This window comes from Pan troglodytes, chromosome 14 (assembly GCF_028858775.2).
Source record: "Pan troglodytes isolate AG18354 chromosome 14, NHGRI_mPanTro3-v2.0_pri, whole genome shotgun sequence".
Taxonomy (NCBI): domain Eukaryota; kingdom Metazoa; phylum Chordata; class Mammalia; order Primates; family Hominidae; genus Pan; species Pan troglodytes.
Window position 1 is genome coordinate 63,386,039 of NC_072412.2, and position 22,416 is coordinate 63,408,454.

The 22,416-nt window shown below is 33.1% G+C and overlaps 1 protein-coding gene across 5 annotated transcripts in view; it reads left to right on the forward strand.

The window, feature by feature from the left end:
- The window catches only part of PCDH17 (protocadherin 17), a 98,906-nt gene extending 77,228 nt beyond the window's left edge, over nt 1-21,678 (forward strand). For 3 of the 5 annotated variants that reach the window (XM_009427022.5, XM_063792166.1, XM_009427023.5), the window contains 2 exons: nt 2,023-2,106; nt 16,997-21,678. In XM_009427022.5, the coding sequence (XP_009425297.1) occupies nt 2,023-2,106; nt 16,997-17,679 (767 nt within the window). In that variant the 3' untranslated portion in view covers nt 17,680-21,678. The remainder of the gene's footprint in view (nt 1-2,022; nt 2,107-16,996) is intronic. The other 2 variants (XM_054665343.2, XM_054665344.2) reach the window with 1 other exon arrangement.
- The last annotated feature ends 738 nt before the right edge of the window (nt 21,679-22,416 follow it).

Below are 22,416 nucleotides of genomic sequence, written 5' to 3' on the forward strand. Positions count from 1 at the left end.
CGAAGTACTGCAAACTGTGTGGCTAAAAATGACAGAAATTTATTATCTCATAGTTCTGGTGGCTAGAAGTCCAACATCAAGGTATAAGGAGGACCATGCTCTGTCTTATAGTTCTAGGAGAGGACCCTTCCTTGACTCTGGTAATTGCCAGCAATCTTAGACACACACTTCAATCTCTGTGTCTATGGTCCCATGATGTTCTCCCTGTGTGACTGTCTCTGTGTCTCTGTTTTCTCTTCTTACAAGGACACAAGTCTTTGGATTAAGGCCAACTCTATTCCAGTATGACCTCATCTTAAGTAATTACATCTGCAGAGACCCTATTTCCAAATAAGGTCATATTCTGATGTTCTGGGTTGACATACATTTTGGGGGGGGGGGCAGTATCCAATCAAGTACACAGCCTATAGCTGTTTTTTCTTCAACTTGGATGAGATCAATTTTTCTGATTAAAGGAGTTGTGTACTTTATGTGACTCTGCTTATATTATTTTAAAAATATATGACATATTTTGAATGTATCTAAAATACATTAGATATTGACTACTGAGTTTGGATTATTATCAAGTAAATGTAAAGTGCTTTCTACATAGTAAAATGGTTAATGGATATTGAAAAGCCTTATTGTTGGTACCATTAAAAATCTAAGAGGGTCATGTTATATGCCGAAAAGACAAATGAGTTTGGTAACAAAGTAAGAATATATGAAGGTCCTAGACTTTGAACTTTTTTAATATATATTTGGCAAGAACTAGTGCTTTTTCAGAATGTCAAGACAAACATAATAACAAGGTAATTTCTAGATTATTCTTTTTCTCTAAACAAACATTCAGTATATTCTGTATTCTCTTTACTCTGTTAAATATTACAATAGTCATCATTTAAACATGTGCGTGAGGCAGACTTATTTTCAGGTATTTCCATCTGTTGTGAGGGTATACTTTAAAAATAGGACAGAAACACACACAAATTAAACACAAAGCCAGGGGAAAAAGAAAAGAATGAAAGAAATATCCCCAGGGCAACAGTGAGAAAAAAACCATTTGAGCTGCCTGTTATTAATTGTTCAACCTGTTTTACCTTGGAATCCTACATAATTATTTTCCAGGGGAGGGGCAAACAACAGAATCTCAGAAAATGAGACTATTTTAAAAATAAAGTTACTCTCACTCACCAACAGGCATTTTTTTTTGGCAAGACTTTAAGGCAGCAATTGATTTCTCATATTCACTGTGCATTTCAATAACATTAATGCAGAACAAAATATTCTTTTTTTGTTTTAGTCTAAGAAGTAGAACAAATATACATGTACATAATATATCTAAGTTAGAGTATCATAAAAAGCAAAACAAAAACAAAAGCAAGAATATACCACAGCATTTTCTTAATTTTGTATTACATACATGTTTCATGTTAGGTAACAAAAAAATAGAAGATGTTACAGAGATATATATATATGTATAAAATATATATATATATTTCTCATTGCTAAAGTCAGTACATTCTTAAATTAGGTGACTGAGTAAAGGGCTAAATTACAAATAGTGTCTTGTTTCAAGTTCTAGACAGCATATATTGTATAACTAATATTAAGATGCAGTACACATTTTTATTAAAACCTTGGTAACTAGGGATGTTATAGAATAGTTTGTGACTTTAATTTTTGGGGCCTGCTTGTTCACATCTTCTATCCACTATTGCAGAAAATTATTTTATTTAAGATTAATGAATGCATCATCATCATGAGTGTATTTCTTCCATGGACCTAGGAATACATCTGGTTACTTTGCACTGTTTTCATCTCATCTAAACTTAAATACCCCCAGAAAAGTAATTTTCTTCCAATAAGACTAAGTCTTATGTAGCTGGGGAAATATCAATGACCATATCTTTTAGATATTGATCATTCTAAAGAATTTTAATATAAAAGTTAAAATCAATAGAGAAGGATTCATAATTCAGTTGGCCCTTTTTCCTACTTGGTTTTTTCTATTTGTTAACTAAAAATATTTTATTTTTCAAGCATTCCCGACTTTGCTTTCCTTTGCTATCCTCACCCTACACACCATCACAAGTAGACTTCAGTCTGTTGATCTGCTTCCTCCAGGTGAGCAATTTCTTCATCTGCTAGCTTTCTTCTCTGTGATCCAAATTTTACTTGTTAGATGATAGCACTCATAAAACTATACATTTGCAAGGCAGAACATGTGGACTTTATTTCTTTAAAGGAAAATAGCATAGTAAGTGAGTAATTTTCTTTATTGTTTCTGCATTAATGCTCTTAGTATTTCCGGAAAAGCTGTATAGTGTTAACGGTTGAAACAAGAATCTAGTCTTACACCAGGTTTTTAATATTTGTTATTCTTAAGTGAGTTTAAGTGGGCCAAATCTTAATTATTTCATATTTTGAAAATTCTACCATTTATATTAATTTCACTTAGGAGATAGTGTAGAATAAACTGATGGAATGGAAAGTGGACTGTACAGGAAAGAAAAACTTGATTATTTTCTTTTGGTGTAAGTTGTTGGTGTAGATGCAATCTGCTTCACTGTTGCCACCTGAATAACTGTGTTTCACCTGAGAAACTGAGTCCCCAAATTCCTCTTTCCTTTTGGACTCAATTACACATCATATTAGCTAAGTGTTACTTTGTGAAAATACGTTAAAGGCTTCTTTACACAATACTTTAAAAAACCTTTACATAGCAGCCCCATATAGTTTCCTAAAGGCAAGGCAGAACCAAAATTATATAAATTATAATGGCTAATGAAGCTAAATATTTAAATCCCTGGAACTCCATAAATTATGCAATATATTTCAATCTCTAAGTATGCTTTACATGTGATTCAGATAATCTTGGAAAACACATTAAGATTTGAAACAACTGGAAAAATTAAGTAAAAAAACAGGAAAAAGTATTCCTATCTCAGGTGAAATTTTAGCTCAACATATTATACCATTCTACGTCTGGATATCATCCAAGTCTGTGAATCATTTGAATGCTTTTGAGAGATTTGATTGGTTTCTGCATAGTTTAATCACTACTTAAGAAAAACACTTGCTACTGGAGAAAATGATTATATCAGGTTGTTGCTGTGCTTGAAAAACATACATGTATATTATAGTAATCTAAGAATCGCAATTTTTCTTGCTTTATTCATGCCAGAGAAAGAGACAAGGTTGCTTTATTTCTTGTATGGAAATGAATGGAAACTGGAGTAAAAATAGAACAGCTTTAAACAGACAAGGTTATAGTTGGGAAAGTTATACCTGTCCTTGATTTGGGGGTAAAAAGGTGAGAAGTTTGAAACACAAGTGTGTCCGTGTGCATGTGCATGCACACACACACACACATATATAAGGTCTATATAAAGTCTTCCTTGTTACCCTTGAATAGCTGTGATTTCACATTGATTAAATTTTAATTAGTTGGGAAAAGTGTTATATTTTTTTCATTCAGCAAAAATTAAATTCAAGGGTATCATTTATACCAATAATCATTTTGGATTTTAGAATGTAAATTTTTATACATTATTTCATGTGTTCCTCAATATATTTCTGTCTTGATCTCACATCCATTTCCTGCTCAAATGTATGTGAATGCTCACTGGTGCATACATGCACAGGCACATGTACACCTGTGCAGAACCATGGCCATTTACCAACAAGAAACACAGAGCTAGTGTTGTGATTGAGCACCAGGAAAACTGGAAACTGTTGTTAGGTAAATTAAGCCTTATTTTATGTCCACTAAGTGGTTCTCAGAGAGTGTTGTCTTTAGGCAAGGCCCCTTCTATTCATTTCCATCTGGTATATGAATGTAATTTTTTAATCATGTGTATGAAGAATGCATGCATAACTATATGTACATTTTCTTTTTAGCTGTATTCCTTGGGTGATAATTATGTGACAAATTTGAAGTTATCATTTTAAATTTACATTTTCTCAAAGTGTCAAGATAATCAGGATAGCAAAGCTTGCTAATATTTTCTATTGAATATATACTATAAAACTCTTCAATTTAGAATACAATTGTTGAGGCTACTGAATGTAATTTTGCATATATATTTTTGATTATTATAAAATTACTATAACATAATCATTTTGTCTCTATGTTATAAAATAATCAGAATAATAATATTTTTACTTTTGTTTCAATTATCTCCCAAATAGTTCATATAGATATAATCTTTGTGTTTTATAGGTAATAAATACATCAATGAGTTATGTATCTTTGGATGTATAGTTTTTAATAAATTATTAATCTAACAATACATTATTTATATTTGGGATTTTATGCAAAATTATGTGCAGATATATTTATTTTTAGTAATAAAACAACTATACTCAATAAGAAAAAAGCCTAGATAGAAAGTTTCTTTTTACTAAGTACTGCTAACCTAATAATTTTTCCATTTTATAATAATAGCAGGTAGGTTTCCTTTGTGATCATAAATACTTTTATCATTTAAAGAATGAGCTTTAAAATAAATATATTACTGGAAATTTGTCAAATCAAATAGTTTAATTGTAGTTCACTTATGGGTAGACCTTGGATTTTAATACTGGATAACTTTAGCTCAAGTCAAAAACTCATCTGGACCTTAAAAATGTACACATTCACGGTTAGAGTGAAACTTACTTAAATTCAAGCTTTTTTCTCCTTTCAGCAGAGACGTTGTGATCCCAATTATGTGTCCAATAGAAGTGTCCACATTCTCTGATTGACTTATGAATTATATTTCTAAAGGAATTTTAGGGTCCAGTTAGAAGATTACTGCTATTTTCCTAAGCATTATAAAGAAATTTGCTGTGAAAGCAAATGTAAAAATCTGACTTGCCTGAATTTAAATTTATTTTTTTAATAATAGAGTTGCCTAAAAAATTTATTTTGGCTAGATTATGAAGGTCTTAGAACACCAAACTGAATAATTCATCATACATCCATTTTTGATAATGAATATGAAAATTGTTAAATGGCTCCTTGAAAATACCTTTGGTAGCAACAAAAAAATCACTTATTTCTAAGATTGAATGAAAAGATTATTAATAAGAAAAACTCAAATATAGCATGTTTGAATTAAGAAAGACTGTCTTAATTAGTTCTTCTGTTATATTAATATGAATTCCTTTTTAGATTGGATTCAGATTAAAAGTCTGAAAATAAAATAATTGCTTATATATTTGTATTTATTTTCTTGTTAATATTACCCTTTGGGAATGCACTTCACTCTTACTGTCTGTTCTTTGCTCTGGGTATGGCTGATTATCGATGGAATCGCAGAAAATACTCTCCAAGATAAGAAAGTATTTAAAACATCACTGTTAGACACTTTTTTATCTCCATACTGCATGATGCATGGTAACATTTTCTTTAAAAACACATTTTTATCTTTACTGTGATTCAGAAATAGCCCTCTCCAGTAGCTTTTTTGCCCCTCAGTTTGATTACATAGCAGGATAATCTAAAGAGCCACATCTCCTCTCGTTTAATATGTAAATTTCCTGACCTCTTCTACCAATTTCTCCAATGCTTCAGTGTGTTTTAATGATTACAAAACATTAAAGCTGTTACTAGAAAAATGGCTTGTCATTGCCAGTAAAACCTATTACAAGAAACATTTCTGTATATTTACTTTAGAATATGGATATTGAGTGCATTGATTTCACTTAAAGTTTTATTCTTGGGATGAACCAATTGTAGAGGATAAAACACATCAGCTTCCAATAAATTTATAGCACAGTTACAGGTAATAAGAACAGAATGGTTTTAGAGAGGTAATTCCAAGAACAGCCTTTATTTGAAATGGCAGTTATCATTGCTTTCCTACCCTTTATAGGTATTTTTGACTATTTAAAATTATAGTAGCCATAAGATTCACAGTTTCAGCAGCTTAGTGGTAGGGGTATTGTTTGAGTAAGATCAAGGCCGAATTGTTTAGGTCCAAATGCCTGTATTTTATTCTAAAGTTACCTTTGGAAACTATCATTTTAATTGTCCTCTTAGAAAGATTCCACTTCATAGGAGACATTTGTATGTATTTATTCAAGTACATATTTATTATTATTTTTCTGTGTGTGTGCATGCATGCACATATACACGTATGCATGAACACATTGAGGGTATTTAGCTTTAGTTTTTACATTTTTGTTATATAAGTACCTGTTGCAGAATCATTTATGGAGTAGTATAGTTTCATACATATTTCTCACTCATTTGAATCTTTAAAAAAACCTTTTGTATTACTTCTTTCTTCAAAAATATAGTATTTTTGAAAATACTTGTCTGAGCAAGACACAGATCTGTTCGTCTACACATGCCCACCTAATTTAAGTTAACAAAGGAAACTTTAGACCTATCCCAAGTAGAAATCTGTGAGTTTAATAAATAGCTTCTGGAAACTAGAATGTCATTAAAAATATTAAAATATTAAAAACATTCTTTAAAAATCTATCTTCTGGGACTCCCATATCCTATTGGCAGAGGTTGATTGCTAAATAATAAGCCAGAGAAGATGAACTGCATCTGAATTAACTGTTTTCTGAGAGTGCTAAAACTGACACCTGATTCTGTTTGCTTGTTTCTAGCAATTGAAAATAAGAGCTGCTAGAAACAAGATGAACAACAGGATTTAAACTGGTGAATAGATATACATCCCAATAGCAATCAGACAGCAGGCAGAGAGAAAACACTAATAAGACTCTCTTGCTTGCTTCTTACAACGAGTTTGGTTTAATAGGCATGTTTTCATTGACCTTCCTTACAGGATTACCACTTTGCTAGGAGGATGACTTGAATCTTAGATGTATTCATCCATGTCATCAAAAATGGTGTCATTATCAGAGATGGGGTTGGCTTACAGAGGCAATAAAAGCATAAGGAAAACATCCTCTCCAAAGATGAAGGATAGTAGAATACTTAAACAGTCTTGGGTCTGAAATTCACAGTATTATTTAAGTTGCTAGAATTTTAAATTTGTCCTTGTAAGCCAAACAGCTTTTGCTAACTACTGCATGCCAGAGCATAGGTTTCTCACTGCATATAAATCAGGTTCTTTCGGAAATTGCATTAACTCTTTCAAGACTCTAAAATTACAAAGTCTTATTAATTAATTCATATGTTGATGATAGCTGTTGGCTAAAGTGTAAGATACAGAGACAGCTCACTTAAAAGAGAAAAGTGTCTCATTCGACACGGCAATGCAGTAGAAGAAAAAAACAAAAGAGAAACGTAGCAGAGAAGCAAGAAACCTATAGGTGCTGAGGTGTAGTTTTCAGGATACTCACTGTTTTCCATAATTTAAAATTATAAAGAGGTGATTATTTAAATATAGGCTTTGATTTCAATAACAGTGTCACTGGTTTCCAAAATTTCCTAAAGGGAAATTATTCTGACCTCCAAGTTCGAGTAGAATATATGTCAGGCAGGATTTATCTCATAATTTAAAATGGTATTTTCAATAATAAATAGATAACTTTATATTTTCTATATAAACATTGTTTTTAACAGACATCTGATATTACTGTAAACAATGCATATCTCACAGCAATAGACAGCTATTATGTACAACTTCATTTGGTCCTGGGATCATTCTGAAAACTGACATTATAATCTCACAAATGAATGGTACTGAAATGAGTAATTTATAAAGTATGTAGTTGTTCCCATTATAGGTTACCCGTAGTGTTTGATAACTTTTAATTTAATGATCCTTTCCATCAATTAAAGCATCTGTTCAAATTCAGAAGTGTACATTGAGTGTGTCATATATTCAAGGAATGGAATGCTGAAGAATATACTGTAGTATCTTGATTTCAAGGGACTTTAGGGTCTCCAGGTAAACAGATAAAAAATAATAAGGAATGCAGAGTAATGCTGTAATATATAATTCAATGGGAAAATTGCTACATTATCTTCATACAAAATATAAATGCTTATTTAGGAAAAAATTGGAAGTTTTTAAAATTTATTGTTCTTTATATGGTGTATCAAAAACCTTTTCAATGGTGTATCAAATATGAAAAGTGTTCTGAGATTCAACATCCATCTTACTCTTTGTTGTTGTCTTTGCTTTGTTGATATATTTTTTACCTCTCTTTTGAATACCTAGCGAATCTCTTTTGTTCCAGACTCTCCATTTTCTGATTTTCTAAAATAATCCTTTAATATTTCAAATACTTTACCATATGAAATGTTATGTTTGGTTAATGATAACAGAAAATTAGAGGAAGAGGGAAGAAAGATAAAGCAGATGTAGGAAAAAGAAATATTTTTCTAATGAAGAATTTAAAAATGCAAGATTTATGCTGGTAACATAAAATACCAGTTTAAATGCACATTAAGACTTTCTTTAGAAGAAGCACGATGATATGAAAGATGAAAGCTGAGTCTGGGGGCTGGAATGCCTATTCCAGTGAATCATTCAGGTCTTGTTGTGTCTGTTGGAGATACTCTGGCTTGAGCCAAAAACTCTAGATATCCCTTTTTAGAAATAATGCTGATTTGGATTCTATTTACCCTATAGCTCATCCCAATTCTATAGTTTCATAAATGGTGTCTGATGACTTTCCAATCAACCACCGAAATAATTCAAGAATCTTTGAGACATATGATACACTGCTTAAATACTTATACTAGTGCTTCATTGCCTGCTGCATTAAATTTGGTCTTTTACTTAGAACTTTTCCATTCTTTTTTCAGATCCTAGCAAATTTTCTCTACATTGTTATGTCAAGTGTTGCCATTGCAGCTTAAGTCCTTTGACCTATAAAGCCGGTCTCTTACTGCCCTGTGAAGTGCACATTCCCATGTGAGGTGTGTTTCTTTTCTTAATCCTTTACCTGGAGCGCCCTCTCTCTGCTCTCCACTCTCGGTTGAAACCCTGATCAGCCTTTGAATCACAGATCAAGCACCACCTCTTGCATAAAGCCTTTCACAATATTACAACCTACGCTTTTCTCTGTATTTCTGCTGCTTGACGTTCATATGACATAGTTCAAAATGTAACTGATCATGAATAATTTCCCATATGCTGGTTTCACTCTACTTTTTAGTTTCCAGTCAAAGTTTAAACTCATCGGTAAAGAGATATAGTCTTACAAACTTCAGAACTTTAGAAGTAGATAGACCTAGGTTTATTTACCACAGACCTGTATGCAACAAAACACTCATTCTACAGCATTCTACCCAAGATACCCCTCCTTGAAAACTTTCAATTCCTAGGCAAGGTGTGGGGAGGTGTGTAATGCATTTTTACCTTATAAATTATTGTGTGTAACTTCTTTAAAGTAATTGCTGAACTACACACATCTAATGTGCCCACAAAATGTGAGCTGTCTTTATGCTGGTGGGATGTTTGAATTGTATTGTTTTTCCTTGAAAGTCTCTGTAAGCATACTTTTCTCAAAGTGAATATAAACCTTGTTCTAGTGGTATAATATTGAGCTTCAGCCAGTTCTCTTCAGGGTACCTGTTAGGAAAAAGATGGTTCCATTTAGCTGTGCCTTTACTTCTAAGCATCTGCCGCTGCCCCAGGTGATGGCTGTGCCTACAGAAGGGAATTCAGGGAAGGGGCAGATTAAATTTTCAGTGTTGATCTCAGTGGCATGCCATGGGACACAAATGATATTTGTGCCATAAATTCCCAATGCATGGTTTACATTCTCATTGTTTTGTAGTCCTAGCACTTCCGTATCAAATACTGTTTTGCATTTATTCCTTATCATAAATTTCATTTCAATTTGTCTTAAGTTCTGTTCACCTTAGAGCGCTATCTATGTGTGGTCAATATATACGCCAGAAAATTCCACTCTGGTAAACATTTTACTATGTCCAAAGGGTCACAAACACTTAAAACCATCCCTGAAGGTGTGCAGGTGCATTGAACAGTAAGTGTAAATGCTCCAAACAGCTCCAAATACCCAGCTGTGATTGGATTCACTTGCTTATGATATAGGACAGTGATTTCTGGTGTCTGAATGCAGCCGTGGCAATACATTCAAAAGCATTGTGCGATGCAGGTGCACGCTAGAGGATGGGTACTTCAAAGCTGCCGTGGTTTGACTATTTGATAGTATTATAACAACTTCCTCTTCAAAATGTCCTCTCTGCTATCAAAAGCAGATAGAATGGCACTTCACAAAGTGAAATCTGGAAGCCAGATTAGCAGTGTATACTCCTCAAAATGTATACATTTTTTCTCATAGTATTTTTATTACTTGAGATATATTTTAAATTTATAATTCTTTATGGGGCTGATTTTTTTAAAAATAATTTTATTTCCTCAGGTCCTATGTCTAATTTTTCCTCATTATATCACTGCCAACATGTTAACAGGCAACCTCATGAAATAAGCATATTATAACAAGATATATTTTCCTCATTATATTAAAAAATAAAAGCAGCAAAAGACCTTCCATATCTGTGTATCTGTATATTAGTTACTTGATTAAGAAACAACATGTATCCCTGTGCACAAGTGAGACACATGGGAAATACAATGCTATAGAAGAAGAATAGCTTAGCTAAGCAAGGGATGGATTCTCCGATTAACATTTTTTCTTACACAACCCTGTTCTTCCCTGCATAAAGGATAAAACAAGCTTATTAAAAATGGTGTTAAAATAAAACTTGGAAGTAGGAAAAAAATTCCAGGAAATTTGTAATATAAAATACCCATTTAAAAATCTGACACAGGAAAAAATAATTTTGAGATAACTTACTTATCCAGAACTGTCTCTAGAAATAATATTGAAAGCAAAATTTTTACTCCTTTTAGTCAGATAGTGAGAACAGAATATTCATTTTTAACAATATACAAGTAAATGGGACATAGAAGTCATAAGTGGAAATAATAATGTTTATGAATATAGATTGTTAAGGTACCATTTATATGGAATGGCTCACTCTATTATTATAACAAGTGTAAAGGTTTTATAGGATCAGAAAAGAAAGTAAGTCAATAATAATCAACATAGCCAAAAAAAGAAAGAATTGTGTATGTTAGAAAAGTGTCAGTTCACAGGATGTTGTAAATTATGTCAACTCACTGAAAGAAAAATCCATTTTATTAGAGGTATGTTGGACCATTTTCTGATGAGATTTCTATTTTAGCATTGATGTTTTCTCTATGTTAGAATATATTGGGATAAATTGCAATTTGTTGTGGTCATAGAAAAATGTGTGCACATGCATGTGTGTGTAATTGTGTGTATGTGCTGAAGAAAGAAAAAGGCCATAAAATCAAGCTGTTGTTATACCATTAAGGCCTCTTAACAGAAAACTATTACTGAGCATGAACTGCCAGCCAAAGGTCTTGGCTTGGCTTGGTTCGCAGACAGATAAAGAATTTGTGATGGGTACTTAGCTTAGATTCTGTAGAATTAATCTACAGAACACTTGTGCAGACCGTAAATAGAGATGAGTGCTTGCTCTCTGATTTGGAAGACAGCTAATTAGATATTATGAAAGCTTACATTGTTGAAAGAAGGTAAATTAGAAACAAAAAAAGAATAACGGGAACAAATAAAAACTGGACTTCCATTTATAGAGTTGTCTACTTGGAAAAACTCTAATATTAAGATGTTGTTAGAAATGATACCAACTACCACAGTAATAGGAGAACACAATTTCTATTGACATCTGTTTACAAAACAGAAATAAGACCATTTGGTTGACAATCATAAAGCACAGATAACTTTTTGAAATGTCCCTTTCCCCTGGCCACAACAATTTAGACTGTCTTTATTGATGCCATGATTTATAGATTTTGGTTTTTAAGTGTCTATGACACAGACATTTATCTCATCATTATAGAAAAGAAAATCAGAGGCAAATACTGGATGCACATAGGAAACTCTTGTGCTGCAAACTATATGCACGTTTTCAGGTGTACAAATATGTAAGTTCCCAAAGCACCAAGTAAGTCTGAAACTCAGGGGAGGAAATCCTTTTATGCTCTCTAAAATTTCCCTAAGTGGTCACAAATTACTTTTGTAGTGCTCTGAAGACAGGGAAAATAAGTTTAAAATTCTGACTTGTGACAAATTTCTGCCTGAGAGCAAAACAGAATAGAATAAAGAGGTAGATTCTCTCCAAAGTAAGACTTTTTTGGCTGGTTGCTAGGCATATTTCCTGTGCTTGGACACTACAGAATCAGAATCCACAAGTGTTTTTCCCTGAGCTTTCCACAATAACTATGTTCAACTCAGGCACTTAGTCTTTGTTAATCTTTGTTGATTTTAATAACATTTTGGTTTCAACTTTCTATCTTATAAATGATAATTTTGGGCATCATTGAAATGGCTATGCACTCCTGTGATATAGTGACATTATACAATTAAAACACATTGTAAAATTAAATTATGTAACATTTGTGGGAGACTATTAAAACCCAACAATTTAAAAGCAGATAATTTGATGTTTTTATCTAAGTATTTTTTCCTCACATAGATATAATTTAGAATAATTTCACAATGGCTTAATTCCTCTGAAGGTATATTTTGTCACAAAATGATTGCTTGCCTGATATCCTTAAGATTAAGCTATTAAACTGCTTAGTGTAGGTTAAAAAAGAGAGAGAGAGCTTTCAGATATTATCAGCCAATATGAATATGCAGATTTTGGGTATCTTTATGTCCAAATCCATTTTAATTACATGAAATTCTAAAATCAGAGACAGTTAAAGTGTTGATCTAATCATAGGTTTTGCACCCAGGCTTGTGGCAAAGGGGAAGATTAAAATGTTGCTTATTGGTGCTTTTAGTCTGAAAGATTTATATATGTGTACATTAATATATGTAAGCTTTGTTAATATATAAACAAATACATAAAATATTGTTATTTTATTTACAATAATAAAATATTGTCATTTTATTTACAATAATAAAATATTGTCATTTTATTTACAATAATAAAATATTGTCTTGTTTATGTACCCCTGATATTATGAGTAGAGAACTTCCTGTGATTCACCTGTATTTCTCTTATGGTAATTGCTAGTAGTTAATGTTCAGAAATGCATAGGTTATGAATTTAAGATTTTCTATTTTATTAATGAATTTTTAGTCTGTGTCTTGGAAAAAGCTAAGCTTTATCACAAACATAAAAATAAAGGTCTGTATACAATATGAATATGTGTGCATGTGTGTGTGTGTGGTTTATGGTGCAGGTAAACTGCAAGTACTACAGTCTTTTGAGTTACTTCATCTGTTTTGCAAAAATGTCATATAAATTAAGAGGCACAATTGAACTAATTAAGGTTACTGCATTTAGATACTTCCCTTTGAGGCTTGCATAACAGTCAGATGCAGCAACAGGAGTATAGAAAGTGATTCTTAATACTAAACAAGTGTTTAAAGTTACTTGATTGTCACATAATATTTCAGGGAATCATGCTTTTAAAAGATTAGACATTGTAAACTAATAGTTTATAACTGTAAACACTGTAGTTTACAGTGTCTAATATAGGCAGAACTGCCCACAGTCCCACCTTGTGTACTTTAGAATTGTTTTCTTTCTGCAATATAAACATGCTTATCTGTGAGTATCTCTCATCTGCATACTATTTAAATTTTGCTATGTTTCTTGGCAAGGGATGCATTCTATGAAGGGGTGATCATGTTATATTGAGGAAAGTAGGAAAACAAAAGTAAATAATATCTTGGCAATCCCAGATAGAACTTGAAGAAAAAAGTGAATATTTGTTCAACTATTTTTTATTTGATTTCTTCTGTTCAGGGTTTCTGGACTTGTTTTCTGGTGTATATATTGAATATATGCAAACGGTGGCTATCTAAATAATTTGCTTTTTTTTTTCATTTCCATAGCTTATAATTTAACATATCTACTCCAGAATCCATTCCCCTTAAAGTACAGAGAGCAGTTTGATCATCTATCTTAGAACTGTAGGGCTTAAGTAAATACTCTTCAATGTTATTTTTTATTATACACACTTAACTTATTGAGGGCACTTAAAAATGTGCAATAGAAGGTACACATGTCAGAAATACTGTGAATACACCCCTTTTTGTCTTAAACAAACCCTTTCTTTGTGGCAGCTTTCCCTCCTTCTCCCTCCACACTACACTCTCTCTTCATCTACCCCCAGCCCTTGCCTCACTCTCATTCTCGTTTCCCTCCTTCCCTTCACTTTGTTTTGCTTCTTTCCCTTTCTACTTTCTTCCTTTTTTCCATTTGTCTTTGCCCAACCAGTCATTCATTGTATATTATCTGTGTCTCTTCTTTCTGTATTTACCTATTCATCCATTTATGTTTTTTCAAAAATGATTTCCCTCTCTCACAAATTCTAACTTGATCCTTGACAGTTAGAGTTCACTTTGTGCTCATAGTTTCTGCTGTTTGTACAAAACTGTCCATTCAATTTTCTTCACCGCCTGTGAACTGCTGCCATCAAAATTATAGTCTAATCACAAGGTGAACAGCTTGTAATGTATCATAATCAATACTCAAAATTTGCTCCCCACGATGTGACATAAAGGAGTTAAGTAAAATGCTGCAGATTTTCAGCAGTGACAAGCAAACAATCATTTTATGTTGGTGGTTTCAAATTCAAGGTCGATTTACACTTTCATACGTCTGCATTATTCTTTCTTTTTCTGTGTCTTAAATTCATACTGAATTCATTCAGTGTTAGCTATCCAAATAGCTGCAATGAAAGGCCAGTCAATATGAAACATGAAACTACATTAGCATATTTCAAGACAGTGTATGAGTTATAAATGAATTTTTTAAAAAATTTCATGATGCTAGAAGGTACAAAAGTATTACTGAGTGAAATATATTGTAAAGTTTTCTACTTTTCCTTCTTTCTGAAAGATAAAATTTGTTGAAAGTTATCTATTTGTTGAAATGATTTTTTTTAACATTTACTGACAGATATAAATAAAGGTAATATTTATGATTCCCATTTAGAGTAGGTAAAGGAAACAAATGACTGATACCTGATATTGAACCTTTCTTTTTGCTTTTCTATGTATTTATTTACTTATTTATTTTGAGACAGGGTTTAACTCTGTCACTCAGGCTGCAGTGAAATGGCATGATTACGGCTTACTGCAGCCTTGAACTCCTGGGCTCAAGCCATCTTCCTTCCTCAGCCTGCCGCGTAGCTGCATGCACCACCTCACCTGGCTAATTTAAATTTTTTATTTTTGTAGAGGGGTGTCTTGCTATGTTGCCCAGGCTAGTCTCAAACTCCTGGGCTCAAGCAATCCTCCTGCCTTAGACTCCCAAAGTGCTGGGAATATAGGCATAAGCCACTATACCTGGCCAATATTGAACTTCTGATACCCCCTTTTAAAAAATTTCAGTTCTAATTTAAATACATAAATAGAGGCTTCTGAAAAAAAAATAATGCCTAGTTTCTGCTGTTCTTCATGTCTGTCTAACAGTCTTTCAATTTGTAGATAGTATTTGTGTCTGTGGATGCACTGTGTGACTGCTTTTCAGCATTCTTTCCTGCATAATAAATTTAACAGTGAATATTTAATTTACTCATAAGAAAACATTTCTTTTAAAAAATGACAAAATTAAAATAGAAGAAAGATACCTAATTTTTTTTGAGGTTTCACAGGTGTGAATAAATAACATAGTATCTTTGTTCTCTCAAGACACCATTTTGATTTCTTCCTAAAAAATTTCAGCCTCTTAAGAAATTGTTTTATCTTAAAACCTTTTGAGAGAAAACAGATTGTGGGCTTTTTAATGTAAATAATTATTTACATGCTTTAAGTATAAATTTAGGTTTCATATATAACTTTGAGAAGCGATATACAAATTTATCAATGCTATTACATTTGCTGCTCTTTTAAATATATGTTTCATGTGGACATCCTTTTCTTGCACAGGACACTCTAAATGTGTAGAGATCATCTAGCACCAATTAAATGGCAAATCCCAAGGGCGCCTAAAAGTGTAGGGACTTCTATTCCCATTACATAAAGGTAAATTGTAAATATCCTCTCCTAAAAGTAAAAGTCTCTGATTTAGAAACAGTCATTAACCACAATGGGCACAATCATTTATATAAGGAAGGGACAACTGGGAAGATGTAGCTCAAAGTTATGGTTTAAAATATTGGGGTCAATGGAAGTATGCAGCTCTTCTATAATTAAGGATTTTTTTTCATATTCCACATTCAGCATCTGTGAAATAGAGATCATTAAAAGAATGCTTTATTTAGAGTCTCTATTGGCAAAGGAAAAAAGTAAAAATTCCCACAGAAAGCATTATTATTTAAAATGGGAAATCATGATTTGTCATTCATTCTGACCTGTATCTGTTGAGTAAATGCATTTTCACCTACTTACACCCAAAACAAAAAGCTGAACAGAAAACTGATTACATGATCCATACGCCTATCTAATAAAATAGAGATGTGCACTTTTTGACAAGCTTATTCATAATACGTCCTGATAAAAAATTCCATTTGCCACTCTCAGTAGGAAAAGTAAGCATTTAAAGGAAACCTTTTATTTCATGACTGTCATCCAAATAACAATTACAAGCAAAATAGTGATAAAACGTTTTTTAAAGAGCAGCTTAGAACTTGTTATGGAAGTTTGCAATCCAGTTTTTGCCTTGTTATTTGATTTGAAAAAAATAATCCTGATAATCTTTTTTGAAGTTCACTGTTTCTAGGATGAGTTATACAGAACAAAGACTAACTGATATTCCCAGGAGTTTAGTTTATGGTGATGCTCTATTCTACTGAGAATGATTCTCCAATGGCCACCTCTTACTTCTTCCCAGGCTATGGGAATTCATTAATATCTAGAGAATAGACTTAAATTAAACCATTGTCTCAACCAGCAGGTTTATGCAACCATCCTGAAATGTTTTAATTATTGTTTTCTTTTCCTTTTTAATTATGAGACCAGAGGTCAAGCAAGCCCATTGAGAGCTGATCACAGCCTCTGTAGAAATTTAAAGAAAACTCTAATGATTGGATTTGCTGTTTTCTCTTTTGTTTTGCAGAACCAGAAGAGTGTGTTAATTGCACAGATGAATGCCGAGTGCTTGGTCATTCTGACAGGTGCTGGATGCCACAGTTCCCTGCAGCCAATCAGGCTGAAAATGCAGATTACCGCACAAATCTCTTTGTACCTACAGTTGAAGCTAATGTTGAGACTGAGACTTATGAAACTGTGAATCCCACTGGGAAAAAGACTTTTTGTACATTTGGAAAAGACAAGCGAGAGCACACTATTCTCATTGCCAACGTTAAACCTTATTTAAAAGCCAAACGTGCCCTGAGCCCTCTCCTCCAAGAGGTCCCCTCAGCATCAAGCAGCCCAACCAAGGCGTGCATCGAGCCTTGCACCTCAACAAAAGGCTCCCTGGATGGCTGTGAAGCAAAACCAGGAGCCCTGGCTGAAGCAAGCAGTCAGTACTTGCCCACTGACAGTCAATATCTGTCACCTAGTAAGCAACCAAGAGACCCTCCATTCATGGCTTCCGATCAGATGGCAAGGGTCTTTGCAGATGTGCATTCCAGAGCCAGCCGGGATTCCAGTGAAATGGGTGCTGTTCTTGAGCAGCTTGACCACCCCAACAGGGATCTGGGCAGAGAGTCTGTGGATGCAGAGGAAGTTGTGAGAGAAATTGATAAGCTTTTGCAAGACTGCCGGGGAAACGACCCTGTGGCTGTGAGAAAGTGAAAAAAGAAAAAAAAAAAGGCATTGGCATTTTCTTGTCTCTTCTGTTGATTTAAAAATGATCCCTCCTGGTGATAACCCATTTTACAGGGATGAAGAAAGACCAATGCTGCTTTAAGGCTTTTAGTGAACATCTGAAGTGCCCACAAGTATGTTCTTTCCACTGCTGATTTCTTTTTCAGAGATAACAATGGTTTCGTTTTGACCAAACTTGTATTAGGACAGAATTAATGATGCTTAAAGAGAAAAGAAAAAAAAAGAGAAGAAAAAGGAGAGACGAAAAAGGAGGATGAAGAGAAGAATTACCTTTTGACAATCTGTTAGGAAGGTATGCAGTGTGAGAACTGAAGTATTTCTGATCACTCTCAGACTTGCTGACTTAACTGTTTACCTATAAACCCCATACAAAGCAGGGTCATAATTTGTGATCTGTGGTGGATTTCTAGCAGTCATCACAGGCTTCTACTGAAAGTCCTGAAAAGACCTTGCAGTAGTCCAAGCTACACCAAACATTAACACATATTTGTGGTAAACATTTCTGTATAAAGTTACCTGACACACATATAAACATAAGGAACATTCCATATCATTAGTCAAAAACAAAAACAAAAAAAAAACCTTTGGTCATTTGTAAGACATCTCATGTCATATAAAAGTTAAATGTAAAAAGATACAGTCCATTTTGTCCTGCACACACGTAGACTAATTCACGTCATTAAAGAAGAAGCAAACTTAAAGATTTAAAATGTCTATTTAGCATTTTAGTGTCCAACAAAGATTTAAACAATGATGAATATGTTTTAAATTTGACATAGAAAAGTTCTAAAAAATAGTTACCATTGAGTGGTAAGATTCAGAGAAAATTAACTTGATTAATATGTTTTATTCATTTGTGGACACTAAAATAGCTCAGGAAAGTGAAAATGTCTTAGACATACGCAAGTCACATGACCATTTAAATGTGCAAATGTAAGAAGATTCAATGTGTTTACATCAAATGACATATTTTATTGATTTATTGCAGATTCAGTGCATATGAGCCAAATTGTTGAGTGTATAAGAGCTATATTGTGTATTTTATTAAATTAATATATAGTTGTGTTGCAAAAATATTTGGGCTTATATTGTAAATGGCAAGTGTTGCCTTGGTAGCTGTCGAACTCTATGAGTTTTGTTTTTTCCTGCTTCCTTTTCCCCATGGAGTGTGGGAAGCAGTGCCTCAGAGCAAAGTCTCTTGTTTAATGTATAGTCTACCAAGTACTACAGTACATAATCTGTTCAAAATGTGTTTGAGTGAGCTGATGGAGCTAACTGAAAGGTCAAAAAATACATCCATCAGTCATGGTTATGTGCAAGTCCTTGTAGAAGCTTTTATTAAAGTCATGCTAAATCACAAGAATTGACATTTGTACCAATATCTGAAACTTCTTCATGTTTTTTCAATAACATACAGCTTCTGCCTATGTAGATATTATGCCATCAGTTGGTTCTCAAACGTATTTTAAGTGCTTCAGATGTGTGTTCCCATTATATTTTGAAAACATGAAAAATGCTTTAATGCATGTATGTACCAGCAGTGGTTACTTGCATTGTGTAGTGTTTTTCAAGAGGTCTGGGTCTTAACAAAATGTTTTCCTTTATCTCAGTGCTCTTCTGCCTCTTTTTGTTGGTGTCCTTTGAGAATAATACACCTTCTGTTCCTTCATTTGGTTACACCTTTCCTTGTGACATTTAGCGAGTTTCAAACTTACTTCCATATGAGGCTAAGAAACCTCAAATTTCAGGAATTGGGAAAAATAAAATTAGCACTTGCAGAAGTAGCAACAGATGGGAAAATGCCTTGATTGACATTTTCTTTCAGCATTTAAAATTTTTGGCATTTTACAGCTTCATGACAAACAGTTTTGTGCCCATACCTTAGAAAATGTGGTGCTGAGTTAAATAAAGGCTGTTTGAGCACTGGAGCAGAAAAATGCATTATTTGCAAACTGGTGGAGAATTTTGTGCCTTCTCTTCTGGCCACCAAGCCAGTGTAGAAACAGCAAAAATGTCATAAAAATTCTTATATTTAAAACAAAAACAAAAGCAAAAACAAACATTGAATTAAATTAAGTTTTGTAATTTTAAACTTTAAAAACTTCTACTGAAAATATTTCCGCCAAATGCCATCAATATTTTAGACTGTACCTCGTTTGCAAAACTGCTTTGAGAGGGAAGAGTGGACAACTCCCATCAGCCTTATTCTCTTGAGAACTATATTTTGGTTCCTAGTAACAGCCTTTCCAAAGCTCTACTCTTGGTTTTTATTACTCATAAATGTTTAAATTAGAAAAGAAGGGACCTTGTACATGTGAAACCTAATTGACGCTCTATATTTTGGACAATTTATGTATCTGAAATGTGTTGTCTCTGTTATATGATGTTATTTTTGCCAGGAGACTACAGGTTGATTTAGCTTGATAGCTGAAATTTGATGGAAAACTGATTTCCATTTAGTCTTACCAAGTGTTGCCTCTCTCTTACTAGATAGATAACCACTTAGTAAAATCTAAAGCAGTATGTAAATGAAATCAGCAAAGAGAGTAGGGTTTATTTTATAAACATTCTTAATGCTAAGTAACCAGTTGTTCAATTTATTATATGTGTCTGAGGACATTAAAACACCATAAGATTGTAATAATTGGTTGTGCCAATGTGTGAGGGATTTACCTTTAGGCTCTCTGTCACCAGTGATTTACTAGTGTTAGCTGTTTAACACATTATCTGTTTTAGTAGTGATTATTTATTTACAAGTTGGTGGTAATTCAGCAGTCAGGACTCCAAGCTTTTATAGTTGAATTGAGGAAATCTCGCTTCTATTCATTTAGCTGGCAACTGCCTTTATTGCAGAACTCTGGTGCTTGGCTTTCAAGGAAGCCTATGAGATGCCAAAATCACACCTTTAGAGAGCACCTTGCTCTAATAGGTGATGCATGAGCAAACAGTGAGATTTGAAGGGGTTTTAACATAATTTAGAATGTGAAAAAAATATCAATTCATATCTTTCAAGTACTAACCCCTCAAAAAAATCCCACACATACAAAATATGTGATGTGATACCACTTTGTCTTTTAGGTCTTTAAGTAACTGAAGTTAAGCACAGAAAAAAAAAATCACTTCATGGAAATTTCAGTAAGAAACCCAAACTTCTAAAAATTGCTTGCAGATGAGCTAAAAAAAAAAAAAAAAGCAACAAAATAACCTTTTCATCAGAGTTAAAAGTAGTGAGAATCTGTTAGTTATACCTATACCAAAGTAAACATTAAAGAGACATATCATGCAATTTCAAAGAATTCTTTCATGCTATTTCTTAACCTGACATTTCTAACTTTATTGCAGGCAATATACAAAGATTGGCTCACTACTCCATAGGTTAATTGAATTCCTGGTTGAGAAACTAACTTGTTTTGTTTTCCAAAATTAGCTGAAATCTTGTAAAACATGACTTCCCTTTAGGGAAGGATCTAGATATTGCTCAATTTAAAATATGGCACCATAAAAAAGTCATGTAGTAATAGAGCATATGCTTTTTTAGAACCAGGTTAAAAGCTGTTTGTTATCTAATAGAGTAGAAGTTACTGAAGTCAACAGATAGACAGGTCTGGCATAATATATGCCCAGTCATAATAGTCTAATTATATTCTTTTGACAACAGACAGCATTCATCAGAGCACTAATTCGAATGAGAGTTTTGGCTATCAAGATGTGTTGATTCTAAATATTATTGAATGAGACCTGATTAAAGTCTGACTTTCCTGGCCCCAGTGTTTTGCAGGTTGGCTATTTCCATTATCAGCCCATCACTCCATAAAGTTCTTAGCTGCACCAAGTGATTGGTGAACAAGGACAACAACAAAAGCAGCATACATTGTATGGATTTATCTCAACGCTATTGTTTAATGGCTGTGTTTAATGTGATCTATCTGGAAAATGAGGACTCCGAATAAAAAGCTATTACTAATAGTGGTGTTGCCTTCCCTTGAATTCATTAACACAGAAGGGATGTGTTACACACTTCCCTGTGCGTATCACAGGGACCCTGATCATAATTATTTTGGAAAAGCAAACTGTGGCATCACAACTCATTTTGCTAGTTATCTGCTTGCCATTAAAATAAGACTTTTTTTAAACAAAAATTACTTGATAGTATCACTAGTTTCTCAATAGAAGTGGATTAACAATCTTTCACATAGCTTAGATAAATTGGCTAGTTAAATAATTACCAAAGGGTCATAGCCTAATAATATTTGTGGTTTTAAATATTTACAATTAATATAAAGAGAATTTGGCATAAGATCTCAGAGGATTTCAGAAAAGTACATTTATAAGCTCTGTCATAATCTTACATGACTAATGAAAGCAAATAGAATAGTCCTCTCTCATCCGCAGGGGAAACGTTCTGAGACCCCTAGTAAATGCCTGAAACTCCAGATAGTACAGAATCCAATATATACAATATGTATAAATGGTATTTTAAAGTAAACACATATTTATCTTGGCATTTAAAAATAATAAACCTCCTTTTCTCCTCATTTAACAAGCATCTATTGCATTCCTACTATGTGTTTGCCTTGGGCTGTGATGCCTCAGGAGTAAACACTAAAAAGGAATGGTGTCAGAGTTACTATCTTGATGGACAAGTAATTAGGTACATTCTAATACACATTACTCTTTATAAATTAGATTTGGTTGTTTGCATTT